The following is a 25,883-nucleotide window of genomic DNA, read 5'->3' as shown; positions in this document are numbered from 1 at the left end:
ACGTGAGCTACGGATCTCAACCATGACAAAAGGCGTATCCTTTAGCCCAGACAAAGATATTCCTGACCTCTCGGGCAAGGTGATATTAGTCACAGGAGGGAACACTGGGTTAGGTTTTGAAGTTATCTTCCAGCTGTCCAGGCACAAGCCAAAACACATATACCTAGCAGCCAGATCGGAAGAAAAGGCCAACGAAGCTATCAAGACACTCCGCAAGAAGAATCCTAATGCAGGACCTATTACTTTTCTCCAGCTTGATCTAGGCTCTTTTGCGAGCATCAAGGCAGCAGCTTCTACATTCAGATCCATGTCCGATAGATTGGACATTCTGATAAACAATGCTGGTATCATGGCTGTACCAGAGGGTCTGACGGAGGATGGATACGAGATACAGTTTGGGACAAATCATGTCGGCCCTGCGCTCTTCACAACCCTGCTGCTGCCAACCCTAAAAGCAACCGCCGCCATATCTACCGATGCACGGGTTATTTTTCTCAGCTCTGAACTTGAGAACATGGCACCCAAGAACTCCTATCTCTTCGATGAACTAAAGACCACGTTGCCCAAGTTCTCAACATGGACTCGTTACGGCCAGTCCAAGCTAGCAGCCGTGCACTACGCCCAGGCACTAGCAAATCACCACCCAGACCTCAAAGTTGTGAGTATTCATCCGGGAGTCATTGCAACGAACCTCAGCGGCCCCGTGGTTAAAGACTACAACTTTTTGATGGCCGCCTTGTTCAAGGTTGCCATGAAGTTCGTTACTGTGAGCATCGAGGAGGGGACGCTGAATCATCTGTGGACGGCAACTAGTCCTGATGTGAAGTCTGGCGCTTTTTACTTTCCTGTCGGTGTACAGGGGAAGGGTTCGTCGCTGAGCAAGAATAGTCAGCTTCGCGATCGGTTGTGGGAGTGGACGGAGAAAGAGCTCGAGCCGCATGTTACTGCCAGCTTTTGAGTGACTTGATTGTTTAAACTTTACAGTTGAACCAGATGCTTAAAGGGGGATACGAGACGGGCTGTTTAATGTACTGGGTAATGAGAGAGGTTGAAGAGATGAGACGTACAGGAAGACCCAAGTGTAAAGATATATGGGACTTGAAGTGGGAGCAAATTATTAGATTAGCGGCTGACAATGGGCTTTACTCTCCTCTATTATGATATTCTTATATCTAGCTTTGAAATCGCTAAACACGTGAGGGAACACAGATAAGTGTTATGTCAAATTAACTGCTAGGGATAGTTTAGAAGCACATGTATACACTATAATGTGCTAAGAGTTAATATCCGGGAAGTGGGAGATGGAAATTATGCCTACAGACTTTGCTGGGGGTTCTTAGCTGTCTGTAATTGATAGATGTGCTTACGTAGAGTTGTGCACGGTACGAATGTGTTTTCAACGATGGGTAATATCAGTGTGACCTCCCAACAGCAGCAATCAAAGAATCAATCAAACTACTCTTTGCCTTCCCCAACTCAAGAACATCCTCAATCTCAGAATCTATATTCTTCAAAAAACGCTCCTTATCCCACTTTGGCTTCCAGCCAATACTCTGTGGTCGTGTCGCCGTGAAATTACCCCTGTACATCCTCAGAGCTGCCTTAAACAAACAAAGGAATTACTTACCCAGATTTATAAAGAGCATCTAGAAACTAAACCGGCACATTGATTGCGTCTGCAGCAAACTAATCACTAGAATACATCTCCGGTTTATTGCTTGACACAAGTCCCCGAGCTTTCATAGCTGCAGCGAGATGATCTTGGAACTCCCACATATCCGTCTCATGAGCAACTGCAGAGTAATATCCTTCTTTTCCGCTTGGTATTTCTTCGTTTTTAAGAGCAGCATGTATGATTCGACAGTACAAAGCGGTCAGACCACTGATATGAACAGCTTGTAACGACCACAACTTGTTATTATTCGAAGTTCAGGGCTTATTAGAGGGCCTTGCAATATTCTCGTCGAATTTGTAGACTCTTCCAAGTTTGAAGCTCGCTTGCGTCAGGCCTGGTACCATGACGGAGAGTTAATTCCACGCGCCAGTTCCTCTTCCATCTTGTTCAATGATTAATATCAATCAAGGCAAAGGCATGATTTCGCTCACAGATGATAGATGGTACAATAACGAATGGTGTAACACCTTGGGCTTGTGCATACTCTATAACCATGACGTCGGTCTTGCATTGTCAACCCCTTGCACGTATGCTATACAGGCTGACTCACCTTTCGGATTGGATAAGAGTCTGCAAACCCCTTCTCCGTCTCGAACACCGCATCTGTGTCTTTGTTGACGGTGCGGGGCCAGCCTGAGTTTGCGTAGAATGCACTCAGTCCTGAGGTCTGCTGATGTCAGAAGTCATACTTGGGTCGACTGAAGAACCTACATGGATGAAGTGCGTTGGCTTCCCAGCTGACTCCTTTTGTTTTGCCAGAGCATTTATCAAAGGCAAGGCTAGCTCCGGATTTATGGAATTAGCAGCGTGTACAATGACACTAACTAGAGACCATCAGTATATGCTTTTTGTTCTGTAACTAACAGGTTGTTACTTTTGTGAGAGGACATTTCGTTAACAACGGCCTGTTCATCTGATAAATCGAGTTTGAGGACGTTGATGCCAAGGGTTGAAAGAGCTTTGGCCTGCTCATCTGTTCTGACGGCGGCAAAGACTTGTTGTTTAGTGGTCTCAGGGTGCTTGGATAAAAGATTCGCAATGATGAAACCTCCTCTTTAGTTTTATTAGTTGTTTGCGAAGGAAGATTAGGGAGACGAACATGTATCCCGCTGCACCGGTGATGAGAATATTTCGAGACATCATGCTATCGATGGGATTGAAATACTAGTGTTATGTGACTTTGGAATCGAAGGGTTTTGGATCTTTTTGATATTTTGACTCATTCATTCGGACACAGGTCTTGACATTCGTATCTCACAAGGAAGAAACAGAAGCCTTTACATGACTTTTGTATTAAAGGACTATAGTGTCCTTGCTATGCCGAACATCCTAGCTGAAACTCTATCGTTAAGCCTTTGGTCTCTATGACATTGTTTTAATCGATCAAACTATCCGAATAGTGCTATTTTTCATATTGGCAAGCCACAGATCTGTGATGGCCAATGAACATGGTGATCCCTAGACGGATCAGATGCCGTTCGCCCAGTCAAAGACAGAATAAGCCGTCATCCGAGATACATGCTTGTTTAGTAATCAGTTCATTGGTGTATTACTGTCCAAGGACTCAAGAGATATCTTCGACACTAAAGTTTGCAACACCAAACTTCTGGATGGCCAGAGGCGGCGAGCATTGGGACTTTTTTCCTTCAATGATAAAAATGACTACTAAAGGCTTTTCAGGTCTCCATTTATCCTTCTATCATTCATGATAGACATCTTAAGCTTCTTGCTCCCTGAGGAATGGTTAGGATATTCGCATGTCAGCACAAATGATCCTCCTTCAGCGTTCCTAAAAATAACCCCGTTTCCATCCCCATGTCTCACATCCTGCATGTGATATGCATGACAGTCACATTGGTCAGATTGAGGCCACCGACCTACCTATCATGACTGCAGAACATGAACAAGGCTGGCGGCTGAAGATGGCCTGTCTTATTTTAACCGGAAATAATGAAACCATTCTGCTTACTATTGGTGCTGTGAAACATGGAGGATTTGGGGCTGAAGCTGAACAGTTGGGAGTGTGCAGCATGGATGGAGCAGGCATAAAGTGAGGGTGTTCCCTGTTCAGGCAGCCTTGTTGTTATTCCCATATGCGTCACTCTTAGCTTCGATCAAGCTATCATCCGTAGCTCAATCAAAATGGCCCACCAATCAGCAAAGCTTGGCAACTTGAACCTCATTATTTCTACAGTGATCATCCTCTCCTTCATCCCGCCCACAACAGCCCTCCGACGCTCAAACAAACAATTCCGAGAATTCTTCCCAGCATGGGAGCCTCTTCTCAAAGACCAGCTCAAATACAACTGCTCCTCCGAAATAGAAGCATACCTCAACATATCAAGTCCCGCCCTTCGTCCAGGCTATGGTGTCATCGACTGCATCCTCAGCACCATGCCAGAATTCAGAAAAGCTGAACTCGCATCGGCTGCCGTCATTCTTGGTCTCGCGCCATCAGTGCTTCAGTTACTCAGCGCCTCATATCTCGATACAGCGATATTGGCGTATCGAAGACCGGGATTAGCGGTGGTGTTGGCGATGTGTAGTTCTGGAGTCAGGCCGCTTACGGCGACGGATTATGATGACTTTATCACCAAGATGGGCACCGAATCTTCAACTTCTTTTGGTGTACCGCGCTTTGTTGGAGCGAAGGGGATTGTGTCGTTGGCCGAGTACATCATCGCCGCTGCATCAGTCGCAAACAATGCATATCTCACATACCAACTCTGCCTCCAAGCAGTATGCACATTCGCCCCAGCCGAAGACTTCCTCCCCGCTATCTGGACCGCTTCAGCTCTAGCCATTCATTTCTTCGGATACATCGCCGCACGATTAAAAATAGCCGTCGAGACGAAAAGCGCATGGGAAGATCGAGGAAGACTTTGGTCCGAACTTACACCAACACCATGGCAGTCAAAGCTTCGCGTCAAAGCTAACGGACGACACACGGGCTGGTTCCTCACTCTTGCTTCAGCTTTATACGTAGGCGATTGTCTTCAAGCACTCTTCGGAACGCTTATCCTGTCGAGTTTGGTCTTTATTAGTGTGAGAGACTCTGCGATAATTGTGATTCGACTAATGGGGAGTGCTCTTCTCGCAAGGCTGATACTGATTTATGAATTGGCGGGGCTGAAGACGGATGGCGATGGATATACTGCATCTGAGAGCACCATCTACTTGCAGTCTCTTCAGCAGAATGAGAGAAACTTGAGAGGATCCAGGGTCTTCTCATAATTAAGTACGCCAAAACGTGTCGAGGTAAGGTGCGCGACGCAAGCATCAGCTGTCGGGTCTATCAACACCAGGGAGGGCGAGTATATTGCCCATATGTGTTAATTTGTGTTCTTTACCTTTGTGGGTTGGGGCTGAAGTCTTTTTTGACCTCCAGCCTTATCACAGGGTCTATCAACTCAAGATAATCACTCTCAAATACACATTTCAGGCACTATACCAACTACACAGCCAAAGGATGCCTTGCCCTCATGAAATCGGTGAATACAAACACCATAAAGTCATTCCTTATCTAAATCGTAAAGGATGAGAGTTGTCGCTAGACCCAGTACTGTCATATGAACTCGAGGGTGACGAAGGGTAGGTCTATGGAATTCTCGACAACATAAATCCTCACGACCCTCAAAGACCAATTTTCGATACCGATGCTAATTGATGATAATTCACCAATCACAATGCAAGACTTTGATCATGCTTTGACTTGACTATTGTGATAACAATGCTGATTGACTCGCTGAAGTTCCTTCCATGTAACAAGCTGTGGACATAATCTGCCAACCCTCAAATGAAGACACGATAAAGAAACGTAACCCAAAAATATGCTTATAGCGATGCCCGGTACAGGAAAGCTCAAATGAATCCAGACCATCCCTTGCCCGAATGCCCGCTCTGCGCACAACACAGCCAGCTTCCATCGTGCGACTGGCCTGGGTGACCCAACGTACCATCGCATTCTTTTCCATGATCCTGTAACAGTCTCAAGACGATAAACCGTCCCAGAGTGTTGATAGATCCACCAAGGAGAGTATCTGATCTCGAGCAGTCGTCAAACTCCACAGCACTATGAGATGCCGTTGAGAATAAGAAAGGTCTAATTGGCACCATCAGCTGGGGCAGCCGTGGAAGGTCCGCCGTTGGTTGATCTGCGCGGCCGTTTAGATGGTAATAGAAAATCCCAACCCATGTCTGCACTTCTTTTCGGCCCTTCGCGTACAAAGCACATAATAGCACTCGCAGTATCTCTCTCCCCACGTTCATAAATTTCCCGAAGGCCCTCAGGGTTATCTATAACACCTGCCCAAGTGTTGTCAAAGGGAACTTTGGCGGCGACGTTGTATAGGAAATTGTCTTCTTGATGGACGCTATTGTGCCCCCGATCTTGCTGGGTGCCGCTGTCTCGTTGTAAATCCATGCCATTCTGGGCCCCGTTGGTATGAGTATTGTTGGCCTGCGGAACCTCATCCCGATAATCGTCGTAGTACTAATCGCCATCGTATCGAGGGAATTGAGACAGAGCGTCGATATGTGGTTTCGGATCGCTGTCTTGCTGAGGGACGTCTTGCTCGGTGTCGCTGTGCTGAATATCTGGTTGCCTAGCATCATTATGTTGCAAATCGCTCTCCTGCTGAGGCTCACCATGCTGGTCGTCATCTTCCGGGATCTCATTGTTTTGTAAGTCGTTCTCTTGCTGAGGCTTGCCGCGCTCCAAATCCTCTGGCTGCTCGTTTGGGCTGTTGACCCTGACACGGCTTCTTCTGAAGCAGCGGCAGCAAAAGAATGAGTTAAAGGACATGACTGTGATGGTAGTTCTGTTTTGGTAACGAATGTATTATTTTCGACGGGATACGTAAGCTTGTTGATGTGATGATGTGTGAAGAAAAGAATGATGTTTGGTTGATGTTTTCGTGGAGGGGGAGATGGGTACTGTTGCTACTTGGGTCACAGAGGGCGCTACTAACTCTTGCCTCGAAATTTGGGTGACAGTAAATGAAAATCACAAAGGGAAAGTCGAACTCGACGACGGCATACGTGCTACGGTTTGGGCGCAAAAGGGAATGTGCATTCAGTTCCTAACTCATGTCTATAATCAAGGAAGGGCACTCGCGGCAACCCAATGCGGCGGTTTATCCTGCTATCGTCTCGGTCTCAGGGTCCTTGGAAACTCGACAGTCAGTATCAAGCGTAGCATTTGGAGGTTCGAGGGCGCTTACTGTTCGTATTGAACACTGGATCTGCGTGCGCTGGTGTGCACACTCGGCGTTCATGCCCTATAGAATGTCAGTAACTGTTCCGCTTCTCGCTCAGGGCTGCACTGACCTTACTCTCAGATAACTAGACCAGCCAAGTCTGGATAGGGAACATCCGCGTCGTTCTCTGGCTGGTTGTCATGGTTGGCGGTAGTTGTCTGGGGAGAGGCCTCGTTTTTTGCCTTCTTCGCAACCTTTCCGGTGCTCTCGTCGCCGCCGATGACTGTCTCGTCATCTGCAACAATTGTCGCAGAGTCCTCTTCGTCGTCTTTCTCCTTCTCCTCCGTCTGTGAAGGGGCAGCTTCCTCTGAGGCTTTAAGCACACTCCAGGGGATTTCCGCGGTGGTCATGCTGGCCCCCGAGCCGTTCGGGGGCACAGCAAATATCACACTCAGTCGTCCCCGGGTAATCATCCTGTATGCCTCCAGGAGGCTGTCTTGGTTGTCGATTACGGCAGCATAGGTGCCCTCCAGGCCGGGAACCTTGGCCACAACATTCTCCTGGCGTCCACCTCCAGGAGAATTGTTGACAATTCTCAAGCCAGATGTCTTCTCTGTGGTAACGCCTCGGAGGCTCAGGCTTTCAACCAGGCTAATGCCTTTCTCTTGTATCTCCGGTCGGGCCTCTTGGTCGTTAAGTTTGTTGGCCCGCTTAAGAGCAGCGAAGCCCGGGATCCGGGGATGAGGCATTTTGAAGGCTGTAAAAAGAAGTAATGGGGTTTGTGAAGAAGTACTTGTTGAGCTTTTTTCCGCTGTTTTCGTTCTTTCCCAGCATTAGGCGTGTAGAAAAGAGAAAGGAGGTTGTGCGGCGATCTAGTTGAAGTAGGGGAACACGCTCTACTGTTCAGGAGTTTGGTGAATCTCCCACAAAAACCCCGTACTAGAGCTCGCAACTGGCACGCAGCCGCCCAGCAAATCTCTCTGCAGCAACAATAGAAAGCGTGAAATACGATTCATGACGTCTGACCCGGATGTGTGGAAGAGGACAATGAATTCACAATAGCAGCAGTTCTTTGCTGTCACCCAAGTTTCATGGGCTGTTCCCGTGAACAGATACCAAGTTCAAGAACCCAAGGACCCTTGGAAAAGGACAAGCCCTTGTAGATACTACCGGTGCTTCGTAGATCTTGTTATGTGGCCTCTCGAAGCGAAATCAGTGCACTTTCTATCAAATCACAAGACCACACGCCTCTGTGCATCTTTGGAGACGCCCGTGTGGCTTATACATCTAGTTCATGCCTCACTATCTATGGCGTCTTGGACTTGGGAATGACCTCAAGTTCAAGGGTGACCTTGACAATAAACTGTACGTTCCACCACAACGAAACTTGATGAGCAAAGAGCACTGAAGTTATATTAAGATAGTCTCTGTTCTATAGCTTCGTGATAATCAATGAATACCTCATTTTGCCCCCGTGGGCCTGGTTATTCTAAAATTTATTTTGCCAATACTCATCGTTATTGTTCTCCTTCTTAGTCTGCTTCTTCTCCCGAACCTTTTCCATTTCTTCTCTGACTTCTCTCCATACTCCAGCTGGAATCCAAGTCCAGTTGCAAACAGTAGTCCCTCCGTCACTCAAACGCTTCAAATGCGTATAAACACCAAATACCTTGTTTTCTTGACCGAAAAGATAGTCCCAATCGATCACCGCAAGATTTAGGTTGGGTTTGAAAGGTCTCTTTGTGAAAAAGTTGTACAGCTTCGGTAACTCCCCCTCTTTCAATTTCTTTTTGGTTACAAAAGCCACTTGGTGTGAATATGCTTGCAGCAGGTCTCGGGATATCTGGTTGTAAGCTTGTTCATTCACAGATTCCTGGATGGTGGCTAATTCCTCTACTTCCACATTGTTCTCGCGTAAGACTCTGTTGAGGACTAGATTGAATCCTGACAACCATGCGGAAGCAACTGTGAGAACTCGAATGCTATCACCGGCCATAGGGGTAGTGGCGTCAGGGCACGGTTGTTCATCAATCGTGCCCGCTAGGCCTTTGGCTGCCCATAGAGTGCTACGACGTACCCAGGCTCCGGCGCCGCATACTAGGGAGCATTGGTTTAAACACTCTTGCATCGCTGTCTTAGTTCTTGAGTCAAATCTCCGGACGTGGAGCAGTTCCAGGGGTCCATTTCCCGCTGCTAACATCGGGGCAAGATGTGCTTTTATCATGGTGATGAAGGGGCTCGAATGCATGCTGAGGAAGTGGGCGAGACGCCAGTCGTAATTGACCTCTGGCAAAAGAGCATAGAATGCCTCGCGGGTGATTGGTCTGTGTGGTAATTGGAGTTGCCCTTGCTCACTATTCGTAATTCCTTGGAAGAGCAAGCGATCACGACCATGATTGAAAACATCGTCCTTCTTTTGAGTAATTCTCATCAATTCCCAAATGCCTGGAGGCCACTCAGTAAACTCTAAAAGGGCAGCCATGAACCCTTCGGCGTGTTCGTTTCGTATTTTCATTCGACGTTCTGTCGCGCGATGCCGCTTGAAGTGATCGAGGCACAGAACATCGGGATAATAATAACTCTCCACCCGGGAACGCCATGAAAACTGCTGAAGTTCTTCCGACGCTGAGACCCACAGAAAGGTTTGCAACAACTGATGAGAGCGGCGATCGAAGATGACTCGACGGACCGTAGGACTCGCAAGAATGCTGACAGAGTGGCAGGAGGGCAAGAGTTCTGCTATTCTCGAGTTTGCATCCATATGAAGCATTTGTATTTTGGCTCCGGGCTGTTCTAAACTTGTCGGAATGGAACTACAGTTCCCTTTTGTGTTGGATGTTCTGATCCAAGGATCCCATTGTGATGGCATGGTGTTCCAATCATCCAGGTCTTCGGCATCATGCATTGCGTCCCGAAAGCGTAGGCATAGGGGCCCAGAGTCATTAGTAGGCGACACTGTAGCATACTTAAGCAGATCTGAGGGCATGATCTTGAGAATCACAGGCTCTGTTGGCTCGGGGTCAGATCTTCGGAGCGAGAATTCGAAGATACTCTCGTTGTAGCTCTCAAACAGCTCTCTCGTGACTTGGTGGATGCATTCCCACGATATAGTTGCCACCTTTATATGCAAGCCACTGTCAGCAGTTGTTCTTGATGCGGCGAATGTCGTGATAGCAGCCAATGCTATGGCATATTCCGCCGAATAGTCAGGGTCAGCATCAATGATAAAGAGTATTCGGTCTGAAATCGCGTCGGGTGATGACTCCTATTTCCTTTCCCGGTAGCTAGACTTGAGATGATCTACTGATTCGAGGTATGTCTCAACCTTCAGCATAGGTTGGCCTGGCTCGATTTCAAGGTTCGGTAACCAAGGGTTTTGACCTCGGATCACTGCATTCCTCTTGAAGTCGGGAAGAACCTGAACAATAAAGGTAGGGTGGTCATCCCGAATTCGAGGCGATTCGATGATTTCCATTGGTATTTTGATCGCCTTGGCTGAAGCTGGAGGCCCCTGGATATGAGCAAAGCTGAGGCGTTTGTCCGGGCTAGTGTCAATGACCCATGTGACAAGGTCGTCAAGCCGCCAAGGTACGCTCATGGTTATGGTGACGGGGTAGAAAATCGATGTGCTTTGATATCAAGTGATGGGGATTTATTGATGCGTTTCGGTGTAAGATGGATGGAAGAGAGAATGCCGTTTATTTGGAAGTCTTCTTTGTGAGGTCAGTGTTGGAGAAAAGCCAAGTTACCTTGGTGAGGAAGGAAGATGGAGATTGCTTTGGGTGCTGCCTCGAAGAAGGGACTTACTACAAGACGACGATTGTACTGCCCCTGATTAAGTAATACCAAGGACCATGGAGAATTGAACAAAAGGCTCAGTCTTTCTGTTCATGTGCACTCACTTTGGTCACTTTGCTTGGTGTTTCTAGATTCGGCAATAACCTCATATCTCAAATCACCCCAACCACAGCTGTACCGCCACCAAGCACAGCCGTGCAATTGGCGATCCAATCGTGACTTTTCTTTGAAACATATCTCATTACTTTTTTTCAGTGCCTTTCTACTGCAAGTAAAGCTTCCGCGGATAAATGACGTTGAATGGGATAGGTTGGGTGCACTGCCACCACCAATTATGGGACCAACTTGTTGGCGAGGCCGCGCGGCCATCTTAGCCCTCGGCAACATTTAAACTTCGAACCCTCCCGCGAAACCGTTGCGAGTGAGATTTCGAAGGCGTTTGGTTCGTTGGTCTTTTGAACTTTGTATACCTTGATTCAACTTCATGACTGTAACGACAACGATGGACATCCAGGCGAGTGCTTGTACTGTTATTGAACTTCGACTTACACGAACAAACCACCCCCTTCAGCCCAATTGAACAATGGCACAACTGCACAGAGCCCTCCTAGCTTCTCCTCATCTCCAGCCAACCTTTCAAAGAAACAAGGCCAAGAAACTTTCAACCTTGCCCGGATGATAACCCGAAGCCACACCTTGAGACGATTAAGCTTATTTGAACCAAGCGAGTCCACCAATCATGCACCAAAATCTCACCCACGGAGTCTTGACCCCCTTGTTGACGCATGAGATGATGACGATCGTTACGGTGGCTTACAGGGTTAGGCACCCACTTTCCGGTCCCTGGGATGGCCTGAAGCTACGGTGACTGTCACTGGCGTGTGCCGATTGGTATGCTTCCCGATGTCATGAATTTGATGCTTGCAAGTGCGGCTCATTCAAGACCACATATCACCGACATTTCTACCTGGCTTCCTTCTTCTTCAATTGTATTCCTCTCTTTTCAGTTTTAAGGTATCTCTTGTTCGCTCAAGAGAGACTCTGTCGTTCGACGTTTCCAGGTTGGCCCCCATCGTGGCAGGAACGCGGTCGCGTGCCCACTTCCTGCTCTGAGCGTCCTTTCTCCTGTTTGACTGCGCTCTCTGCTCGACTTCTGTTCTTCAACTCATTCCTCCTCCTCAATCTTCTCGCAGGCCTTCTTCACCTTGGATCTGCTACACCGATTCTTGCCAAGCTTTCACCTCAGCACAGAGCGCACCAGGCAACGCCCCTTTAGCTCACCTGCAGCTTCGCCCCTGCCAACCTCGACAATTCCGCGGAAACCACACACCCACCCAACAACCAGAGCAAACCACTGCAAATTCTACCATATCCCACTCGGCCGAGAGATTATCAATCCCTTCCTATCTAATCTCATTTCCAAACCTCCAACAACCTTGCAGTTCTATGGGTCAATATGACGCCGGTGTGGATCAACAACTGGATCCCGGTTCTCTCGGCTTGGGAGGACTCCAACATCAGTGGCCGAGAAGAGAACTTCTCTGAAAGGGGTTTCTCCTGCGAGACTAGCCTCAGGCAAGATATCATTAACTAGGCGACTCTTGAGGAGTTTACTCTGGCATCTCTTGATTAGGAAAATAAACTCCTCAAAGGGTCCCCTAAGTTTATGATATCTTACCCAAGTCTGATCGAGGTTCTGACTTTTGTTGCCTCCCCTAAACAAGCCGTTCACGGTGATGAGGTTTACACTTGGAGCAAGAAGGTGCTGTTGGTTCGACGTTTATTCGTTGTGGCTAATCGTTGCTTCTGTCTCGTGTTCGTCTCAACACACCAAGATGTTGAGAATCCTTCCTCCAACGACCTTCGAGAGACGCCCTCCAACTCGCGCGGCTAAACCATGTTCCCCGCCTTCTTGGAGTCTTCCGCCCTTGCAAGCTTATATCTCCACCTGGCGGCCTCCCATCTGAGCGACTAGAGACAGCCCTACTTATATCCGAGCATCTCACGCCCAGAGTTTGCCATGCCAGACAAGATTTCAACTTGAATCGCCAAGATGCACAGCCTCCCCCGGATTCGATTGATACCCTTGGTATCGCTTTCTCGACAACGGCAACCTGAAACCAATTCTAATCTATCCCAACTCCAAAACTCGGTATCTTTTGTATCTCGCCAGCGACTTCTATCGTTAATCATGTATCGAAACTCTCCCAATGCAAGTATTCGGTGTCAACGTCTGCTCGATGGCAGCATTTCTTCCATTCCTTTCTGTTTTCGGTTCTGATCCTGGATTGAGCACCATTGACATCAACCTGGTGCATCCTCTTTGGACATTGAGGCTGGTTTCAAGAAGCTCGTTAGCCTGCGCTTGTGCCGGGTAGTGCCTGGCCATACGTACAACGAGACAAAGGCAAAGCTACCTTTTATGGTACCGTTCAATCAGCTCAACGCCTTCAAAAACTCCGTTCTCTTTCCGCTTCTTGGTATCTCTTTTTACGAATTCGCCGCCAGACTCCTCAACCATATTCCCTCGATGGACTGTGTTGTCAAATATGTACGTTGGCACGGATACTCGTTGTGCCGTATTCCAGCTGTATCCGTCCTTCTGGCTTCACGGAGATGTCGAACTTATTCGACTAGGGGTTGTATGTGACGACGCTGGCGAACTTTGCCCCAGTATTGACGGGCTCGGTACACGAAGGCTATCGGCATTTGAATGCGTGCGGTGGTGCTTGTTTTTGTCAGGTTCTTGATGTATGCTCGCTGTCGCAAGAACTGAGAGTTTATCGAGGGGATTGGGGTCTGGCCTACCCTGACCGAGGACGAGAGCTGGCAATGCTGGCAGAATGGGCGGTTGAGGTCGAGGTTGCAACAGCGGTTGCCGCTGCTCCACTGGTAAAGGAAGCGTTGGTCCACTGGGAAGACCAGCTTTACGAGAGTCTCTCTTGATCCCTACGACGGCGTCCACCACATCTCGAGTACTCGTCTTCTCTGGTGCGATATGGGGAGGCGGTAACGTTGACCTCGGGGGTTCTGCCGAGTGTCCTCTTGATAGGGGTTGGAGAGGGACCTTGGGTGCTGCGGCGAGAAGTGGCTGACCAGATGTCGACTGTGAAATCGTTGCCTTTGCGACTTCTGAAGCGGGTTGGTCTGGAAAGCTCTGCAAGAACTTTTCAACGTCCTCATTAGTGATGCCGTGGTACCCCAGCAGGATTTTTAGGCGTGAGTTTTCGACAGCAACACTGCGAGCTGCTTGTTGCATCTCCAACGTCGCTTCAACACCTCGGCGCTCATAGTCTTGAAGCTTCTTCTGCAGACCTTCGACATACTCCTTGTGTCGTGCACGGGACCGTCGTTGGTTGTCACGAATCCGGACGGCTGATGGATTGGTCGAGCCCTCCTTCTGCAGGGGAATGTGTCAGACAAAGTACACTGCAAAACAGGACGAACCCGGCTGGCGACAAACACCAGCAAGATGAGGATCAGAACTCACCTTTTCTCCTGTCATATTGGCAAATACAGTTCATCTGGATGCCGATCCAAAGTCTAAGCTACGTCAATGATGGCGGCGAAAGCCAGCCCATATGAGACTTGAGCTCTTCTTGATGTAGGTACCGTTTGACTCGCCAAGCAGGACGCGCGTTGATGGCCAAGCACTGACTTCTTGGCGAAAGATCCATGTCCTGACGGTGCAGATCCAGCCGATGTCAAGGAACGCTAGCGCCAGTCATGTTTAAACATATTGAACCATGGCAACCCTATCACGACTTCGTGCATTGCTCAATCGGACCTGTTGACTTTGTTGGTTTTTTTCGAGAGGAGGTCCAAAGCTTAACACACCCAGGGTTCCGTGAAGCTCTCTACAATTACAGCAATTCACAGCGACCTGACAACATCACGCAAGACTCAAATTACAAGTTAGCTGTGAAACGTTGCTCACAGGCAGAAGCTGGTGGATACACTTGTCGAGTTTTCCGCCCTAACCTCCCTTGACTGAATAAGACCCGAGTCTTACAGGGAGCTACGGGGAGCTCTGTCTCTGATTGCGGGATGCCCAGAGGACTAGGCGCCCCATAATTTTCAACGCATTGCTGGGCTCGCAGCTGCTGCGCCACGGTCTTTCGGTCCAGCCGACCGCCAAGCCAGCGTCTCGGCTCCTCATAGCCGATTAAGCTGCGATGTTAACGATTTAAGGTGATGAAGGGCAAGCTTGAGACCAATCTCCTTGGAGGAGAGACCACTGTTGCAGGGTCGGTGAGCTCAGGGACAGAATGTCGATTGATGAGTCTAGGCCCTGCAAGGTTTGCCAAGACCAGGTGTGAACTCACTGGGCGTTGGAGCTGTCACTGAAGGATTCCCCTTCGTCGAAACAATATCTGTTGGGTTTACAAGCTGACCAGACGATGACATGGTGTTCTTGGCCATGTTGAACCGAGGCTCAACACATCATCAGCCTGGCCAAGGAATTCCTACAAAAGCCCGTAGGAGTTTCCGCACTTGATAGACAAGACAAGCGGAGCCCACTGTCAGAGTGTCAAGGTCAAGAGTCGAGACCTCAGCAGCCAAGACTTGGCTCCAATCGACAAGACTGTTCAACAGCTACAACTTGCACAAAGTGGCTGTGTACGTGCCGACTTTCCCATATGCCCCGCGGTCCCGCTTGGCAAGTCTCATGAGATATTACCGCCGGCCAAGTACGAGCGTTGTATTATCAGCGATCCAAGATGATTCCACCCACGGAAATTGCTCCCTATCGACAGCAACACCCCGGCACTCTTCACTGGATGGCGTGCGCTAAATCGAGCTTCTGCTTACAGCCAACATCCTTTTTCTGCTAGCTCCCCACACTCCCAGACTCAGCCGGCAGTCTTTATTTACCGGGTTTAGAGCGGCTAGTATACGAAGGTCTAAAAGGTTTGAGGCACCCAGGAACACTTGAATGTCATTCGTGACTTCGTACACAAGGTTTGTCAATCTGGATAAATTGTGCCGTGCAAAGCTTTACTCGTTTCGTATGTGATTTGCGCAAGTCCCGATCAACCACGTGGAAATACATCAGCCCACCGGATCAATATTGAGCGAGCAAATTTCGGTCTTTTACGAGTTACAAGGTACTTGTCATTTGTCAAGGGACAGTGCAGTATTCGTCCGGGTCATTGTTATTTCCGATTAACGACTTTTCTTGGCACATGCTCGTTCATGTTCTTGATTTGGGTAGTATTGTACAAAGTTCTATTTCCTGTTTTGTTTCAGGATTTTTGGGGGTATCATTATTACGCCTGAAAGAATCTTCATCTCCATCTCCATCTCTGCCAAGTCAGATCTATGTCACTGATCTGGACCATGTCTTGGCGATCATCCTGTGCAATCTCCTTTCCACTCATCGTGACTCGCTTTTTTCTTGTATCGCAGTCACCTTCATCCTTATCGTAGCCGCCTGTTATTCGTCATAGCTTACTTGAACAGTCGCTTCCCTGTACGGGTTGAAAAGCGCTCAACTCCATCGCCCTGCTGGGCATGCCAGAGTTGCTGCACCCCTACACCACGGCTCTCTCCAGATAGCCTGTAGCGACGCCAGGCCTCGCGTAGATGATCGGGCCGTAGAGGGCCGCGCTTGAGATCAATCTCTTCCTCTGCTGCGGCAGGGTCATCATTTGTCGACGGGGGAGGCGTAGGTAGTTCGCTTTGCTTCTCTCCGGCGTGGATCCATTCTCCTTGCACATTGCGAGCGGCTTCGATGATCTCACCAGCGAAGAGCTTGGCGACGGCTTTGACGGCCGTGCTAACGTTCTGCGGAACCGATTGAGAAACCGTAGCGTTGACAACCTGTAAATGTCAGTATCAAAATTTGAACCGGCGTAGACATAACATACTCGTTTGACTACACTATCGGCCAATTTAGCCGCACGCCAGAGCTCGTATCGGTTATACTGCTGAGAATCAAAAGCCTCAACAAGCATAGCTCTCAGTCGAATCTCCTCCTGCTTCTGCTCCTGCGTTCTCGCAACGACATCCTCAAGCGCCATCTCAGCCTTCTCATCGTCCTCATCGTCATCCTCCTTCTCACCACCCTGTCCGCTCACAGCAGTAGGTGCCCGTCCTCCAACGAGACTGGGCGTTTGTTCACGAGCATCATCTGGCTTGGCGTTCTTTGCCTTGCGGCCGCGTTTCTTCTTCGGCGCTCCGCTGGCTGTCGTGCTGACTGCGCTGCCGCTCACATGCGACTGAGCATCGACGGATGGAGAGCGCGGGAATGGAGATCGTGCTTCGGGGGGGAAAGACGTTTGGCGGAGAGGATGGGCGGCGGAGCTGGTTGAGACGGAGGTTTGGGAGGGCTTGCGGCGCTTGAGGGGAGGCGCGGAGCCGTCGAGGGTTGATGGGCGCTTCTTGTTGGGGATTTGAGCGGGTGATGGGTAGGGCGGTGACATTCCCGATGGAGAGGTTGCGTAGGGCGGAGAAGCCATTGTGATAATCTCGAGATGTGACAGTTGATGGTGAAAGGGAGAGGTTCGAAATGAAAGGCGCTGTGACTAAGCTATGCGGTGCAGCAACAGCGACGTGTCCCGAGAAGGCGTCCGTCAGAAAAGATACGTATTTTCGATATCGGCGTTTTTCGCAAAGTCGTTGACAAGATGCGTCTCTCGTCTTCACGGCTTTCGGAGGATGATCCGGAGCAACAGGCACAACGCGTCTGCTATTCCGAACGGACGTGATGTCCAGTCACGTGGATACCCACATGATCGGACCCACGGCGCCAACAACCGTTTCTGCTCCCATTGTCCAACTGAGACAATGCTTCTATGCCGTTGACGTCAAACAGCTCGTGCTAGGTACTGATAAGATAAGGCACCGCGTGGGAAAATAATTGCAGCAGAAGCAGAAGCATTCCCCCGCGAATCCCGTGGAGCCCCTCTAATTTTTTCGGCGTTTGGATCCGGTCATTGGCTTAGGTTGGAGAGAGAGAGAGACATTTGGACCCTGACTCAATCAATTCGGTTTCCGTACTGTTTGGCTTTCTGGGCTTTTTGAGTCTTGTCCTCAATTGTCGTCTGTTTTTTCCTCTCTTGACTCATAAAGATACCTAGTACTTATTTCCCCTCTTTCTCCTCCATCATCATCCTCTCTCTCTCTCTCTCAATTCCCTCTAACCTTTACTCTTCTGCAAAGCTTAGACAGACATCGCCACCATGCCTACCTCCGAAGACGGAAAGAAGAGATCCCACGACGTCGCAAGCATCTCGGGCTCATCGTCCAGCAGCGACGATTCCCGCAGGCGCCGTCGCGAGCGCAAGGAGAAGAAGAGAAAGAACGGCGATGCCATCGCTGTCAATGGCGCAAAGCCGAGTGCTTTCGCTCAGCGTCGCAATAGCTTGGCCAAAGCTTCGCGAGATCCCCGCGATGAACCCATCCCCAAGAAGCGTCGCGCTGCACCCCAGGGCGTTCCTGAAGAGGGCGCCGTGGTGAAGACGAGATCTCCCAGTCCTGTCATTGACTTTGATGGGCTCAGTCGACCCAGTATGTTTATTCTTACCGGTGATGCTGGTGGTTAACGCTTACTGACGGTTTTAAGGTCGGGGAACGAGAGAGCGCAGAGAGGAGACGGAGGAGCAGCAGGCTGCGCGATTGGAACGTATGAGCGGCGCTGTGCGCACTATTCTAGAGTGTGTCGGTGAAGATCCCGATCGCGAGGGTCTTCTCAAAACTCCAGAGCGCTACGCAAAGGCGCTGCTCTTCTTAACCAAGGGATACCAGGACAACATTGAAACCATGGTCAACGAGGCTCTATTCAGAGAGGGACACAGTGAAATGGTCATTATCAAGGACATTGAGATTTTCGTAAGTACTTTTCTTCACTCAATTGCAAAAATATAGCTAACAACTCACAGTCTCTGTGCGAGCATCATCTCGTACCATTCACCGGCAAGGTTTGCGCTCCTCCTCCGAAATCGCACGAGAATCAAACAAACAGCTGACTTTTTTTCTTTTTTCCCCGCAGATGCACATCGGCTACATCCCCAACGAGACCGTCATCGGCCTATCCAAGCTCCCCCGAATCGCAGAGATGTTCGCACGCCGTCTGCAGATCCAAGAACGCCTCACCAAAGAAGTCGCCCACGCCATCATGGAGATCCTCAAGCCCCAGGGCGTCGCCGTGGTCATGGAGTCGAGCCACCTGTGCATGGTGATGCGCGGTGTCGAGAAGACGACTACCAGCACCATCACGAGCTGTGTCCTTGGCTGCTTCGAGAAGAAGTCCAAGACGCGCAATGAGTTTCTCAACCTTATTGGCATTAACCGATAGAGAGTATACGGTCGCAAATTAGAGGCCGAAGCAATCTTCAACATGCTTATGATGGAAACGATAAGCCTATGAAGAACATTCATCATGTATAGGAAGAGTACATGTCATGAGACATGCACCAAGTACCATCACCATTGATTTATCTGCATTTTTGGCGTTCAGGATCAGGATAGGTTCTCCTTCAAAGGGCGGTTTTGGGACAAAAGAAAGAAAGAGGCCATGTCTTCAACAAATTCGGTCGGGTCCAAGTTGTCATCAAATTTTCTAGGAAAAAAGGCGGGTAGAGCGTTTATTAGCCATTGTCCCATTAGATGTCCGGGCTCAACGCCCTGGAGAAAATCATAACCATGTTAGAGTTTGAATGAAATCATCTCATTAATAACGTAACGTAGCCGCCTATTGTATATGTAGCATAGCCTGGTCTGAAAACCAGTACAACGTCTTGTGTGTGGTATTCTCTGAATCGCCATCTCGGACGCCCTTTTATGGATCTCGTACAAACAAAATTGGCTCAAGAACAAACACCAAATGGCATAACCGACCTGACTCCTTTTCCTTCTTGGTATTTTTAAACCGAACGAAAACGCCATCACCCCTTGTCATCCACTACAAACTCATTCCCCGTCTAGAAGAGCGTCCATCCCATTTCTCTCCTTTTCCAAGGACGCTGTGGTCATGGTGACATCTCCCCCAGCATCGATCTTTTTCTCGTCATCTTCGTCTTGGTTCGTCATCTCCTTGAACATTTGATCCACGTTGCCCTCTTCCTGCTTGATCATTTCTTCATCCATCGGATTAGAGACGCGTCTCTCAATAGACCCACGTCCAGTTCCCCAAACGTTGGGTCCCCACATGGCCTCGGCTTGTTTTCTACCCAGTTCGGTCCTCGCAAGAATCTCCAAAGCTTTGCTCTTCTCAGCATCGGTTTGGAAGTTGAGACCATCGTCGTGACCTTGAAGAATTCTGTCCTCCAAAGACATTGATGAGTTGTCAACAACCAGCTGCGGACCGCCAGCTCCCAGGGGTCCAGCATGCATGCCATTGCCCAGGCTTACCGAATTGGTTCTTGAATGGCCTGAGGACTGCGATTCGCGACGCTCTCCGTGGCTGTTGGGGCTGCCAGCTTCACCGGAACGTGGGTAATATCCCGATCCTCCATACCCAGATCCGATTCCACCCATAGAATGCGACGCCGCCGCTGCTGCGGCTTCAGCGTTGGCTGCCTTCCGGCGCAGACTATTCGCCTTTCCTCGGGCGTGTTCCGGCAGGTCGTCAGGATTGTCAACGCCGTACTCAACCAACATCTTCTGTAGTTTTGTCGGTCGTGGTTTTCGTGTGCTTCTGGACTGCTCCTGGATCGGCGGAGCCTCGGGGGCCACAGGGCACCATTTATGGAGTTCTTGGCGGAAGAAATTGGTCTCGTACGTGAGTAACACCTCCGCGCCTTCAATCTTGCGCAGATAAAATCGTTGGGTTTCTGCTTCAGCTTCTGTAGACAATAACGGGTTGCAGTAGTTGGCAATATGGTTTCGGAAGTTCTGTGCATTGTCGATAATCTTGTTGAGAACCTCTTCTTCCTCAGGCTGGAAGGGCAATGTTGCCATTTCCTCGGCGAGAGCCAGCAGCTCCTCCAGCTTCGGCCGCGACGCATCTCGGGGAATCTTCATCCGCCAGTCGCAGATCGGACAAGTATACTTGTCATCCTCTTTGACCTTGCCGCGGGCAATCTTGAGGCATTTGTAGTGATACCTAGCTTTGTTAGAAGCGTGTGCGACATTCTCGTGACAACTTACCATTCGTGGCACATTTCGCACTCAATCATCATTCCCGCCTCAACCCTTCTGCAGATACAAAAAACTTGTCGGGATCGACTGTCGTCCCATTTGCTGGACCCTTGCTCGGGGCTGACCTCTCTTGAAACCGGCTCCCCGGGCATTCGAGGCGTGTCGTTTTCGACATCGAAGCAATCCATGTTGCGTTCTAGTACGTACTCAAGATGACTCTTGAGGATATGCAATGGGGCGTTGGATTTACCGAAGAGTTTCTTCCCTTTTCGCATCCAATCCTCATGACGCTTGCGTTCGTTTTCAAGTTCGAGAGTTCCATCTGGTTTCGAATTGAGGTCTTCCAATCTCTTCTGAATCTCTACGACCTCCGAATACTTGGGTCGATCATGCAGATCGGGGAGCCGACACCGCTCCAACAATGAAACTATCTGACGTTGGGCTTCGCGTTGTTTGTGAAGGATTTGATCAACTGCGCTCAGAGTCTCCTGCGAAACGGGAAGCACGTTGATCTGCACTTGACGCGATAGTGCTTCGAGCTGTGGGTAGTGAACAAACTCAGCAACAATGAGTTCCTTAGCCTTCTTCTCCCACTGCTGTCCGGCGTGCATCTGGTCGCGATAGTAGGTCAAATGGTCGTTGTAGGTTGGGATCCCAAGCTTGCATCCTTCTTCGATAAGATCCTGAACTTCTTGAAGAGTCATGTACACTCCTCGGTTGGTGAAGGCTTTCTCATTCCATTCTGACTGCTCCAGCACCTTCATCAATTGGTCAACCTCAGGGATGTCCACATTAAAGCCGCGCCCTTCTTCGAGAAGTTCCTTGACCGTCTTCTGTGACAAGGTGGAGGTGTTCCTCAAAGCCTGCGCTGCAGTGGTCTGGAATTGTTTGACAGCCTCGGCGCGCTCTTGAAGCTGGTAAATCTCTGGGCAGTCAAAACCGATGTGTTCAGCTTCATCGAGAAGTCGATAGATGTTTGAGACATTCCGAGATTCTCTCTCTTTTTGGTCCTGCTCAGAGTTACCGATGGACTTTCGCATGCTTGATTGCCAGGCTTTGTCATTCTTGTGTCGGTTTTGCTGCTTCCTCACAATGAAGTTTGTTGCCTCTCCCACCCAATCATTGCATCGATTGACGAAATCCTGAAGCACGGGAAATGAAGGGAGAGGGTAAGGAATGCGCTCGCCTTCGTGAAGGAGGGCACGTAGTGATTTGAGCGACGGCCTTGCCTCTTCTTCAAGTAGTTTGTCATACTTTTCCTCCCATAGCTCGGGAGTTTGTGCTTTCTCCATCACCTTGCGGTAGATCGCATCCATATCGTCGTCCGCTTTTCTGAAGAAAAGGATGTGTCCTTCGCCTTGGAATCGAGCTTGCTCGGGCAGATCACAACAAGCGTGGTAGCCTGCGTGAAGCAAGCAAAGAACCTTGCCCGACTGGAGGCACTTGAAGCGCGAGAGATACGAGAAAGCCTTACAATAACTGCAACACTGCTCGTCTTCGTCTTGGACATCTTCGTCTTCTATCTTAAGTGTCAAAGAACATGTATCTTCGTTACCTCCTCCAATTTTACAGTGATGAGGTGCTGTTTCAAGATGTCTTGCGACAAATTGTTCCCTTTGATGTAACTCTCGCTTGTGTATGCGATCGAGGGCGGGTGCTAGCCATTTCGCGGTCTGGATGGTTAGGCCTGTCGCAGCACTTTCCGCAGCGGTCCAGAGAAGCTCGTCGTGAGAGAAGCACGGTTGCCTTCGGAATAGTTGCAATCGCTCGACGCCAGCAAGTCCAAAAGGTTCCCAGTCATGTGGCGCAAAGTTGACAGCCTCGTTGAAGTTGAATCCATGGTTAAATCCAGCATGGTAAGCCTGCGGGAATGTAATGACGAGTTGGCCAGCTCTCTGGTCTAGAGCGTATACACGAACTCCGGCCTTCTTCAATTGTTCGGGGGTCAAGAGCGTGACCAGCTGGAAGAGTAGATCTGGTTGTGTTTCGAACAACTCTGGGACGGCTTCCTTCATGGCGTTCTCGAACTTTTCAGCGTCCTCCCCTGGGATACCGTACCAAGTCTTAGTTGCGCCAAGGTGCTGGTAGTTGGCAGAGTAGGCATAGTGATCCTCGTTGTGCCAGCAGAATGTCGAAAAGATCATACCGACATAAACCCAGGGAACTGTCATGCCAGAGATATCGGATTTGATATGCCTGAATAGACTCTCGGGATGGAACGGAAGAACATTAAGGTTCCACGGATCAGTCGCATATGGGTTTTGAGGATGTCGCTCTGCCGTCGGAAATCCTGAACCATGAGTCGTGCAATGGATATCGGCTCCGTACTCGACCTCAACCGTCTCTTCCAGGTCGGCAACCAATCTCCAAAACTCAGTCTCAACATCCTCCTCGGTGACAGGTCGATGGCATTTGAGCTCGTGGTCGAATGGCATCTTCTTCTCAAAGTAACCCTGCTTGAAGTCGTTTGCCTTTTGCTGGAACTGCTTTAGTGAGTAAAGACCTCCCTCCTCGAATCCGAATTGGCCATCTCCAACCAGGCATCGTGCGCAGTTCCATTCGTTATCCGGCTTTCGTTTTAAAGGTGGGTCGAGGCATGCTGGGTGGTAGGAATGGTCGCAAGACTCGCAAATCAGTAGAGAACCAGCATCTTCACCACTGCCACAAGTTTCGCATTTCTACAAAGTCAGCTAATCCCCTTTTGAGGTTTACTTGACTTACCTCGCCTGGTGGTGGTGGCTCTTCTCGCGGAATCCTGGGCACTGAAGGACGGAATGGCGTCATGTGCGATCCAGCCACAGTGGGGACAGCATCTACGACAGAAATGTTAGTCCATGATCATGGAGCCAATGAAAAGCGGGATCGGTCATCGCAGCTAAAATCCCTGCGTATGGTCCTCAAGTCGGAAACGGAAATGCTCTGCGTTGCGACAACATTGATTGACAGCAGGGAAGAGGAATCCAACAGTCATCACTCACCTTTCTTGAGTCGCTTGCTGCGACGGCTGCTAGCCGCTTCAGGGTCCTCATCATCGTTGTCCTTTCTGGCCGATTCAGATGAGCTTTCGCAGCTTAGCTGTCGTTTCAATGCTGTTTCTTTTAGACTGGAGGCCCGATTGTCCGGAGTATTCTTTGCTGAAGAGGCAGGGCTGTCAAATCGCTTAGGGTCAGGGGTGAAGCTTTTTGGCTCACTGGTCACACTGCGATTGACACTTGTGAAGCCAGCATTCGCGGGAGTAAACCCGCCCGAGTTGACTGCTGTGAATCCACCAGATGTTGGAGCTTGAGAGGGTATGGCATCGGGCATGGGCGTGTCGCCATCCGTTTCACTCTTCACTCCAATGATGTTGGCCTGGAGTGCGTCGGAAGCATTGCGCGCTGGGGAATCACCTCGGATGCTGAGGGGTGTGTTGACATTTGATCGCTTGGCTGGAGTTTGTGCAGGGCTCGGGGTCAATGGTCCACCATACTCTTGCTCCAGCTGTTGGTGAACTCCAGGTTTCGCGAGTCGGAGGTACTCCTCGTATGGACAAAGCCATCGTTGATAAGAGTTTTTGAGTGACGTCGAGAGAGAGGACATGATCTTCCCACTATAGCCCAAATCACGACCAATTTCTGCCCATTTCTTATGCTTGCAAACCTTTTCAAAGCCGCCCCGCGACTCGACTGCTTTCTTTAATCTATAAAGATCAAGCGGTTTCTTGTCCACGTACGGTAAGCGATGTAGATTGGTGCCATGTTGCTTGTGAAATTTTGAAAGGCCATCAAGATAGGTAAGGTTGGCACGTGTACCTGCAACATGTGAGTCGAGTGCGATAATGTCAGAATGAGTAACACATACTCCCTTCCACCGAGTTCAACTCTTGTTTTCGGGTTCTAAAATGGAATTTCTAAATAATTAGCACGAGTAACCAATAGCTATCGCACATTGATAGCTTGAACGCGCTGGGAATGCGCCGATTGTCGCACCTCGGTATCAATGGCAAAGTCTGGGTTCCAAGAATCCGGTGGAATGATCTTGCAGATGCCAAAGTTCTTTGCTTCAGGTGTGATTTTCCGTAGGTATTCGAAAGGATCTTTCCATTCCTCTTCCGTTGGGCAGTACGTCGGTGCCTCTTGTAGACCGTGTGGACGGCTCTGCTTGACGACTGGTTCCCTGACTGCGGTGGGCTGTCCGCGACGTTCGACGGAGGTAAGATCCAGCGGAGCACTCGTGAGTGAGCTGAGAGGTGTCTGTGGATTGGTCGGGTGGTATCCATTAGAATTCACCTTGGGTTTCGGTTTCGATGTGGTGCCAGCGGGAGCACTGGGTGAGCTTCGCGTGCTTGCATTCGTGCTATGGGTGGCTGCAGGAGCCGCGGCGCCAACAGTTGGCACTGACACCATGGTGGGAGCGGACGACGATGCGTTGAGCGGCGACTAATAAGGAAGAACGGATTGGGATCGGTCGAGCGTTACGATTACGCGGCGTACGTCGACTTCATACTCGGGCAGGCCGTCGTCAATAATTCACCAGCATCGCAGGCCACAAGGTCTCAATCGCGACGAGGAACCAGGGTATGAATGATGACTAGAAAGGCGATGTGTAGTCGAGCTTCGCACCTGGAGTCTCATGTTAGTGGTGAGTTGTACTTGATTGATACCATGGAAGGGAGTACGAGGAAGTATCTCCAACTAACACGGGAAATACTCACAAGTCGATATAAAAAAGGTCGGCTGTGCAAAACACACAGAAGTTATCGCGACTTTCGAATGAAGTACCCGAAGTTGATATTCGTAGTGGTAATGGCTGAAAGAACCAGTCAACCACTCTGATAGGGACTGTTGATGCTGAATGAAAGAATTCAGCGTGAGGAAGGAGCGGAGGGTGAAGGGTGTGAGTGGGAACGGAAGTTGGGAAGGTGGGAATGGGTCGAGGGAATCCCAGATCTTGGAGGCGCGAGCGAGCGACGAAGGACGGACGGTACCTAGACACACAAAGGGAACCCAGAAGGGACAAGGGACGAGGGTGTGAAGGGAAGGAAGCCCAGGCCAGGGTGCGGCAGGAGGTTCCTGGTAAGTGCACGCCAAAGACTAAAGTGGACTGGACGGGCAGGTAGGTACCTCTGTTTAGCACGGTTCTGGCGCCAG

At 49.6% G+C, this 25,883-nt stretch overlaps 11 protein-coding genes across 19 annotated transcripts; 3 read left to right on the top strand and 8 right to left on the bottom strand.

The window, feature by feature from the left end:
• Positions 1 to 22: 22 nt before the first annotated feature.
• Positions 23 to 958, top strand: FOIG_03857 (uncharacterized protein; the record flags this gene model as incomplete). Its single annotated transcript, XM_031201891.1, has 1 exon — positions 23 to 958. One exon carries the CDS (start codon positions 23 to 25, stop codon positions 956 to 958), a length of 936 nt encoding a protein of 311 aa, XP_031069415.1.
• Positions 959 to 2,062: 1,104 nt separating this feature from the next.
• Positions 2,063 to 2,815, bottom strand: FOIG_03856 (uncharacterized protein; the record flags this gene model as incomplete). The annotated part of the gene is made up of 5 exons (XM_031201890.1): positions 2,063 to 2,179; positions 2,226 to 2,342; positions 2,387 to 2,499; positions 2,550 to 2,728; positions 2,775 to 2,815. 5 exons carry the CDS (start codon positions 2,813 to 2,815, stop codon positions 2,063 to 2,065), a joined length of 567 nt encoding a protein of 188 aa, XP_031069414.1.
• Positions 2,816 to 3,770: 955 nt separating this feature from the next.
• Positions 3,771 to 5,202, top strand: FOIG_03855 (uncharacterized protein). Its single transcript, XM_031201889.1, has one exon. The coding sequence runs from the start codon at positions 3,818 to 3,820 to the stop codon at positions 4,907 to 4,909; it is 1,092 nt and encodes a 363-aa protein (XP_031069413.1). The 5' UTR covers positions 3,771 to 3,817; the 3' UTR covers positions 4,910 to 5,202.
• A 965-nt stretch (positions 5,203 to 6,167) lies between these two features.
• FOIG_03854 (uncharacterized protein) lies at positions 6,168 to 6,479 on the bottom strand (the record flags this gene model as incomplete). The annotated part of the gene is made up of 1 exon (XM_031201888.1): positions 6,168 to 6,479. The coding sequence occupies one exon, from the start codon at positions 6,477 to 6,479 to the stop codon at positions 6,168 to 6,170; it is 312 nt and encodes a 103-aa protein (XP_031069412.1).
• Positions 6,480 to 7,010: 531 nt separating this feature from the next.
• FOIG_03853 (uncharacterized protein) lies at positions 7,011 to 7,622 on the bottom strand (the record flags this gene model as incomplete). The annotated part of the gene is made up of 1 exon (XM_031201887.1): positions 7,011 to 7,622. The coding sequence occupies one exon, from the start codon at positions 7,620 to 7,622 to the stop codon at positions 7,011 to 7,013; it is 612 nt and encodes a 203-aa protein (XP_031069411.1).
• A 740-nt stretch (positions 7,623 to 8,362) lies between these two features.
• On the bottom strand, positions 8,363 to 9,859 carry FOIG_03852 (uncharacterized protein; the record flags this gene model as incomplete). Its single annotated transcript, XM_031201886.1, has 1 exon — positions 8,363 to 9,859. One exon carries the CDS (start codon positions 9,857 to 9,859, stop codon positions 8,363 to 8,365), a length of 1,497 nt encoding a protein of 498 aa, XP_031069410.1.
• Positions 9,860 to 10,138: 279 nt separating this feature from the next.
• On the bottom strand, positions 10,139 to 10,471 carry FOIG_03851 (uncharacterized protein; the record flags this gene model as incomplete). The annotated part of the gene is made up of 1 exon (XM_031201885.1): positions 10,139 to 10,471. The coding sequence occupies one exon, from the start codon at positions 10,469 to 10,471 to the stop codon at positions 10,139 to 10,141; it is 333 nt and encodes a 110-aa protein (XP_031069409.1).
• Positions 10,472 to 11,096: 625 nt separating this feature from the next.
• On the top strand, positions 11,097 to 23,685 carry FOIG_03848 (GTP cyclohydrolase I). 4 transcript variants are annotated; one of them, XM_031201880.1, is made up of 5 exons: positions 11,097 to 14,275; positions 14,343 to 18,183; positions 18,239 to 18,504; positions 18,555 to 18,593; positions 18,665 to 19,357. In XM_031201880.1, exons 2-5 carry the CDS (start codon positions 17,856 to 17,858, stop codon positions 18,968 to 18,970), a joined length of 939 nt encoding a protein of 312 aa, XP_031069404.1. In that variant the 5' UTR covers positions 11,097 to 14,275; positions 14,343 to 17,855; the 3' UTR covers positions 18,971 to 19,357. The 4 variants fall into 4 exon arrangements, with proteins under 4 accessions (XP_031069404.1, XP_031069405.1, XP_031069403.1 ...); XM_031201881.1 differs by having other exon boundaries at positions 11,097 to 17,752; positions 17,836 to 18,183; positions 18,665 to 19,344; XM_031201879.1 differs by having other exon boundaries at positions 11,097 to 18,183; positions 18,665 to 23,685.
• Positions 13,280 to 14,176, bottom strand: FOIG_03850 (uncharacterized protein; the record flags this gene model as incomplete). Its single annotated transcript, XM_031201884.1, has 2 exons — positions 13,280 to 14,071; positions 14,162 to 14,176. The coding sequence occupies 2 exons, from the start codon at positions 14,174 to 14,176 to the stop codon at positions 13,280 to 13,282; spliced, it is 807 nt and encodes a 268-aa protein (XP_031069408.1).
• On the bottom strand, positions 15,815 to 17,336 carry FOIG_03849 (uncharacterized protein). The gene is made up of 2 exons (XM_031201883.1): positions 16,542 to 17,336; positions 15,815 to 16,494 (listed from the first exon to the last, which is right to left on the bottom strand). The coding sequence occupies exons 1-2, from the start codon at positions 17,130 to 17,132 to the stop codon at positions 16,123 to 16,125; spliced, it is 963 nt and encodes a 320-aa protein (XP_031069407.1). The 5' UTR covers positions 17,133 to 17,336; the 3' UTR covers positions 15,815 to 16,122.
• Positions 18,594 to 25,788, bottom strand: FOIG_03847 (histone demethylase JARID1). Of its 6 annotated transcripts, none has more exons than XM_031201874.1 (7): positions 25,448 to 25,788; positions 24,723 to 25,362; positions 24,595 to 24,643; positions 23,733 to 24,545; positions 23,476 to 23,567; positions 20,764 to 23,432; positions 18,594 to 20,719 (listed from the first exon to the last, which is right to left on the bottom strand). In XM_031201874.1, the coding sequence occupies exons 2-7, from the start codon at positions 25,137 to 25,139 to the stop codon at positions 19,585 to 19,587; spliced, it is 5,175 nt and encodes a 1,724-aa protein (XP_031069398.1). In that variant the 5' UTR covers positions 25,140 to 25,362; positions 25,448 to 25,788; the 3' UTR covers positions 18,594 to 19,584. The 6 variants fall into 6 exon arrangements, with proteins under 6 accessions (XP_031069398.1, XP_031069397.1, XP_031069401.1 ...); XM_031201875.1 differs by having other exon boundaries at positions 19,212 to 20,719; positions 24,723 to 25,355; positions 25,433 to 25,788; XM_031201876.1 differs by having other exon boundaries at positions 19,312 to 20,719; positions 24,723 to 25,355; positions 25,412 to 25,753.
• Between the last annotated feature and the right edge of the window lie 95 nt (positions 25,789 to 25,883).

Source organism: Fusarium odoratissimum, assembly GCF_000260195.1.
Source record: "Fusarium odoratissimum NRRL 54006 unplaced genomic scaffold supercont1.4, whole genome shotgun sequence".
NCBI lineage: Eukaryota > Fungi > Ascomycota > Sordariomycetes > Hypocreales > Nectriaceae > Fusarium > Fusarium odoratissimum.
The sequence above is the reverse complement of the archived record's forward strand: the minus strand, read 5'-3'. Positions and strand labels throughout refer to the sequence as shown.